Below are 7,425 nucleotides of genomic sequence, written 5' to 3'. Positions count from 1 at the left end.
TCACTAAATGTAACGTCACTAAATGTAACGTCACTAAATGTAACGTCACTAATGTAACGTCACTAAATGTAACGTCACTAATGTAACGTCACTAATGTAACGTCACTAAATGTAACGTCACTAATGTAACGTCACTAAATGTAACGTCACTAAATGTAACGTCCCTAATTGTAACGTCACTAATTGTAACGTCACTAAATGTAACGTCACTAATGTAACGTCACTAAAGTAACGTCACTAAATGTAACGTCACTAATGTAACGTCACTAAATGTAACGTCACCAAATGTAACGTCACTAATTGTAACGTCAATAATTGTAATGCAACTAAATGTAACGTCACTAATGTAACGTCACTAAATGTAACGTCACTAATGTAACGTCACTAATGTAACGTCACTAATGTAACGTCACTAATGTAACGTCACTAAATGTAACGTCACTAATGTAACGTCACTAATGTAACGTCACTAATGTAACGTCACTAAATGTAACGTCACTAATGTAACGTCACTAATGTAACGTCACTAATGTAACGTCACTAAATGTAACGTCACTAATGTAACGTCACTAAATGTAACGTCACTAATGTAACGTCAATAAATGTAACGTCACTAAATGTAACGTCACTAAATGTAACGTCACTAATTGTAACGTCACTAAATGTAACGTCACTAAATGTAACGTCCCTAATTGGAACGTCACTTATTGTAACGTCACTAATGTAACGTCACTAATGTAACGTCACTAAATTTAACGTCACTAATGTAACGTCACTAAATGTAACGTCACTAATGTAACGTCACTAAATGTAACGTCACCAAATGTAACGTCACTAATTGTAACGTCAATAATTGTAATGCAACTAAATGTAACGTCACTAATGTAACGTCACTAAATGTAACGTCACTAATGTAACGTCACTAATGTAACGTCACTAATGTAACGTCACTAAATGTAACGTCACTAATGTAACGTCACTAATGTAACGTCACTAATGTAACGTCACTAATGTAACGTCACTAATGTAACGTCACTAAATGTAACGTCACTAATGTAACGTCACTAATGTAACGTCACTTATTGTAACGTCACTAATGTAACGTCACTAATGTAACGTCACTAAATTTAACGTCACTAAATTTAACGTCACTAATGTAACGTCACTAATGTAACGTCACTAAATGTAACGTCACCAAATGTAATGTAACTTAATGTAACATCAATAAATGAAACGTCACTAATTGGAACGTCACTTATTGTAACGTCACTAATGTAACGTCACTAATGTAACGTCACTAAATTTAACGTCACTAATGTAACGTCACTAATGTAATGTCACTAATGTAATGTCACTAATGTAACGTCACTAATGTAACGTCACTAATGTAACGTCACTAAATGTAACGTCACTAAATGTAACGTCACTAATGTAACGTCACTAATGTAACGTCACTAAATATAACGTCACTAAATGTAACGTCACTAATGTAACGTCACTAATGTAACGTCACTAATGTAACGTCACTAATGTAACGTCACTAATGTAACGTCACTAAATGTAACGTCACTAATGGAATGTCAATAAATGTAACGTCACTAATGTAACGTAACTAATATAACGTCACTTATTGTAACGTCACTAATGTAACGTCACTAATGTAATGTCACTATATGTAACGTCACTAAATGTAACGTCACTAATGTAACGTCACTAATGTAACGTCACTAATGTAACGTCACTAATGTAACGTCACTAAATGTAACGTCACTAAATGTAACGTCACTAATGTAACATCACTAATGTAACGTCACTAAATGTAACGTCACTAAATGTAACATCACTAAATTTAACGTCATTAAATGTAATGTCACTAAATGTAACGTCACTAATGTAACGTCACTAATGTAACGTCACTAAATTTAACGTCACTAATGTAACGTCACTAAATGTAACGTCACTAAATTTAACTTCACTAATGTAATGTCACTAAATGTAACGTCACTAATGTAACGTCACTAAATGTAACGTCACTAAATGTAGCGTCACTAATGTAACGTCACTAAATGTAACGTCACTAAATGTAACGTCACTAAATGTAACGTCACTAATGTAACGTCACTAAATGTAACGTCACTAATGTAACGTCACTAAATGTAACGTCACTAAATGTAACGTCACTAATGTAACGTCACTAAATGTAACGTCACTAATGTAACGTCACTAATGTAACGTCACTAATGTAACGTCACTAAATGTAACGTCACTAAATGTAACGTCACTAATGTAACGTCACTAAATGTAACGTCACTAAATGTAACGTCACTAATGTAACGTCACTAAATGTAACGTCACTAAATGTAACGTCACTAATGTAACGTCACTAATGTAACGTCACTAAATGTAACGTCACTAAATGTAACGTCACTAATGTAACGTCACTAAATGTAACGTCACTAATGTAACGTCACTAAATGTAACGTCACTAAATGTAACGTCACTAAATGTAACGTCACTTATTGTAACGTCACTAATGTAACGTCACTAATGTAACGTCACTAATGTAACGTCACTAATGTAACGTCACTAATGTAACGTCACTAATGTAACGTCACTAAATGTAACGTCACTAATGTAACGTCACTAATGTAACGTCACTTATTGTAACGTCACTAATGTAACGTCACTAATGTAACGTCACTAAATTTAACGTCACTAAATTTAACGTCACTAATGTAACGTCACTAATGTAACGTCACTAAATGTAACGTCACCAAATGTAATGTAACTTAATGTAACATCAATAAATGAAACGTCACTAATTGGAACGTCACTAAATGTAACGTCACCAAATGTAATGTAACTTAATGTAACATCAATAAATGAAACGTCACTAATTGGAACGTCACTTATTGTAACGTCACTAATGTAACGTCACTAATGTAACGTTACTAAATTTAACGTCACTAATGTAACGTCACTAATGTAATGTCACTAATGTAATGTCACTAATGTAACGTCACTAATGTAACGTCACTAATGTAACGTCACTAAATGTAACGTCACTAAATGTAACGTCACTAATGTAACGTCACTAATGTAACGTCACTAATGTAACGTCACTAAATGTAACGTCACTAAATGTAACGTCACTAATGTAACGTCACTAATGTAACGTCACTAATGTAACGTCACTAATGTAACGTCACTAAATGTAACGTCACTAATGGAATGTCAATAAATGTAACGTCACTAATGTAACGTAACTAATATAACGTCACTTATTGTAACGTCACTAATGTAACGTCACTAATGTAATGTCACTATATGTAACGTCACTAAATGTAACGTCACTAATGTAACGTCACTAATGTAACGTCACTAATGTAACGTCACTAATGTAACGTCACTAAATGTAACGTCACTAAATGTAACGTCACTAATGTAACATCACTAATGTAACGTCACTAAATGTAACGTCACTAAATGTAACATCACTAAATTTAACGTCATTAAATGTAATGTCACTAAATGTAACGTCACTAATGTAACGTCACTAATGTAACGTCACTAAATTTAACGTCACTAATGTAACGTCACTAAATGTAACGTCACTAAATTTAACTTCACTAATGTAATGTCACTAAATGTAACGTCACTAATGTAACGTCACTAAATGTAACGTCACTTATTGTAACGTCACTAATGTAACGTCACTAAATGTAACGTCACTAATGTAACGTCACTAAATGTAACGTCACTAAATGTAACGTCACTAAATGTAACGTCACTTATTGTAACGTCACTAATGTAACGTCACTAAATGTAACGTCACTAATGTAACGTCACTAAATGTAACGTCACTAATGTAACGTCACTAAATGTAACGTCACTAAATGTAACGTCACTAAATGTAACGTCACTTATTGTAACGTCACTAATGTAACGTCACTAAATGTAACGTCACTAATGTAACGTCACTAAAGTAACGTCACTAATGTCTAAAGTCAGTCAGCGTAACGACATATTGTCCACCATGTTTAGGTTACGGGTGTCATTTACAGACAAAGTGTCACATAAATATTATCTGGACTGTTGATTAAGGAGGCTTTTATTTTAGTGTTTTTTAACTTTAAATTGAAACTTGTGTTACTAAGGTTTAAATAAATAAAAGATAGTTGACACATACATCTAAAGTTACATGTCAAACGAATCAACAATGATTTGGTAATCCATAATTATCCCGTTTTACCGTTGAAACGAGTAGTAGTTGGACACAACTCTTAATTTGAAGGGCCTGTGCGGAAGTGCAGGGGAGCAGTGGGCGTGTCCTGTGAGTTGACGCTGGTCTCGCTGCAACAGTGTCAGAGAAGCTGCTTCTAAACTCACTGTCGCCGCTTCTTGCTTGTGCCGGAGAGACCGAGGAGACTCGCCAACATGTGGGGGAAACCTCTGGGGTGTCTGAGCCTGCTGCTGGTGCTGCTGCTGCCGCTGGACGGTGAGTCTTTGTCCTGCCGCACCCCCACATGTCCCCGGCTGCTGTGCGGCCGAGTAACGGGCCCCCCTCCATCTTCCGCCCCCACCTCTCACCGTTATTTCACTATTATTACACTATTATTACCTCAGTACTGAATAGTTACTATTAGATTTATAATATTTATTTGATACGTTACATGTAATTACAGGCTTATATCGCGCTAACGCAGGTCATGATCGACGGATCTCCATCCTCCCCTGCGGGGCCCCACCCATCTCGACCCCCACTCGAGTAACACCTCGTGGCAACACACCTTTGGAAGTAGAGAATCCAACCAGCAACCTTCCATCACCTGCACCACGCTGTTAAAAGCTGCTGCGCAAATATTCAGCATCAGCATCAGTCCTGCTCAAGGGCCCGTCAGAGCGTGCCTGGTTTTGAACCAGCGACCTTCAGATAGTATTAATAATGAACGCGAGATATTCTTATATGTATATATATATATATGTATTTATATGTATCTTATATATAAGTACACTTTTTATGACAAAAAAAATCCTATATAGTGATGTATAAAATATATATAGAAGTGCTCTTTATATGAGCATGGTCTTGTCTTGATACTGCAGTAGTACACAAAAAACAAGTGTACAAATCAGTATTTACATTTTTAGATCAGCTGTGACTTGTAAAAAAAAAATCGCATATGTATATATATATATATATATTTTATTGTGAAAGAAACATCACTATATAAAATGTGCACTTAAGTCACAGCTGATCTAAAAAGGTAAGTTTTGATTTGTACACTTGTTTTTTTGTGTACTACTGCAGTATCAAAGACAAGACCATGCTTCTATACCATGGTGGGGGGAGAACGGTCCAGAAGGTTCTGGCTGCTCATGTCACGCTGCTGCCGGTTAGATTTCATGAACAAAAATAAGCTTATTGTGGTGTTTTCTATTACAGACCTTCAGAATAAAGTGTGTTTATCCTCAAGTTAACACTTTATTACACTTTGTGTAGATTATTTTCATTCTATTATATTATTTTCAAAATTTACCCAGAAGACACTTGATGTTCCACGTCTTCTTCTTTACCTCAAATCATCCAAGCCTCTCGTAGATATTTATCTTTTAATTTGACGAAATAAAGCAAATAATGAAGGTTAACACAGAACATTTTTTTTTGATAAATTAAAAAATTGTATTTTTTATTGTGAATCTCCAGAAACTCTCTCATATTTTTCTAAAATTGTTTTATTGTTGTTTATTTAGGTTTAACACACGTTACATTGTGTTACTCATACACAATGATATAATAATACTTTTTTTTTTTAAGCTTTTACAGTAATGTTAGGGGCAGGTCGTTGACCTTTGACCCGCAGAGAGCCAATGCGGAGGATTAGTGGGAACAGTTTGGGCTTTTGTGTCTGATGGAATGTGATTGTACTGAACCAAGTTCTAGTTCCATGCTCACTGTGTGTGTGTGTGTGTGTGTGTGTGGGGGGGTGTGTGTGTGTGTGTGTGTGTGTGTGTGTGCCGCAGTTCTGTCTCAGGATTTGGATCTGTCCGACGCTCTGGGTGAAGAAGGTGAGAAACGCGACGCGCAACTTTTAGTGTATTTACAGTAGAAGTCGACAGTAAAACATGCGTCTCTTTTTTTTCAGGAAAACCAACAGCTCCCCCTGCTGGCGGTAGGACCACACTTTACACATTAACGATGCTAGTGATACGTTTGTGTGTTGCTGTGTGTCGTGTAATCCAATGTGTGTGTGTATATTGTGTTGATAATCTGTCGTTATTGTGTAGCCGAGAGTCTTGTGTTGCAATGATTTAATATTTGATCGACATGTGTTTTTGTGTTTTTTTGTTATGTCGCATGATGTATGGGTTAATATTGTGTACTTTGACTTCTGAGCAGCTATTTTGTGTGTTGAGAATTAGCAATGTTGTGTAGCTTTTTCAGATCATGTGACCATTAGTTGTTAGGAGTTGTGTTTTGTTGCAGCTAAAGTCAAGATTGTGTTGTCATCGTTTTTATATTGTCACAAGTTTAAGAATCTGCTAAAATTGTGCGTCAAGTGAGAATATATTGTGTGTTGTTGGATAGAATTTGTGTCTGTGTAACAAAAGTTCAAATTGTGTGTTTGGAATTAATGTTGTGTAACACAAGTTAAAATTGTGTGTCTGGAGTTAATGTTGTGTAACACAAGATCAAATTGTGTGTCTGGAGTTAATATTGTGTAACACAAGTTCAAATTGTGTGTCTGGAGTTAATGTTGTGTAACACAAGTTCAAATTGTGTCTCTGGAGTTAATATTGTGTAACACAAGTTCAAATTGTGTGTCTGGAGTTAATGTTGTGTAACACAAGTTCAAATTGTGTAACACAAGTTCAAATTGTGTGTCTGGAGTTAATATTGTGTAACACAAGTTAAAATTGTGTCTCTGGAGTTAATATTGTGTAACACAAATTCAAATTGTGTGTCTGGAGTTAATGTTGTGTAACACAAGTTACAATTGTGTCTCTGGAGTTAATATTGTGTAACACAATTTCAAATTGTGTGTCTGGAGTTAATGTTGTGTAACACAAGTTAAAATTGTGTCTCTGGAGTTAATATTGTGTAACACAAATTCAAATTGTTTGTCTGGAGTTAATATTGTGTAACACAAGTTAAAATTGTGTCTCTGGAGTTAATATTGTGTAACACAAGTTAAAATTGTGTCTCTGGAGTTAATATTGTGTAACACAAGTTAAAATTGTGTGTCTGTAGTTAATAATGTGTAACAGAAGTTCGAATTGTGTGACTGGAGTTAATATTGTGTGTATTTTTGATGTAAATGTTTTCCGGACAGAACCAAAACCTCCAGCGAAGCCTAAACCCAAACCAGGTGAGACGTCTTTAAATCTTCTTAAAGTTAAACATGCATTTATTTATGTTTTCAT

The 7,425-nt window shown here is 35.2% G+C and overlaps 1 protein-coding gene across 1 annotated transcript in view; it reads left to right on the top strand.

Moving 5' to 3' along the window:
- The first annotated feature begins 4,346 nt into the window (after positions 1–4,346).
- The window catches only part of cd99l2 (CD99 molecule-like 2), a 10,296-nt gene continuing 7,217 nt past the window's right edge, over positions 4,347–7,425 (top strand). The window contains exons 1-4 of the mRNA XM_087788608.1: positions 4,347–4,498; positions 6,025–6,069; positions 6,147–6,173; positions 7,335–7,370. Coding sequence (XP_087644734.1) covers positions 4,438–4,498; positions 6,025–6,069; positions 6,147–6,173; positions 7,335–7,370 — 169 coding nt within the window. The 5' untranslated portion in view covers positions 4,347–4,437. The remainder of the gene's footprint in view (positions 4,499–6,024; positions 6,070–6,146; positions 6,174–7,334; positions 7,371–7,425) is intronic.

The sequence above is a fragment of the Callionymus lyra genome, chromosome 4, assembly GCF_982586985.1.
Source record: "Callionymus lyra chromosome 4, fCalLyr1.hap1.1, whole genome shotgun sequence".
NCBI lineage: Eukaryota > Metazoa > Chordata > Actinopteri > Syngnathiformes > Callionymidae > Callionymus > Callionymus lyra.
Note: the sequence above shows the minus strand (reverse complement) of the source record. Positions and strands in the feature narration are given on the sequence as shown.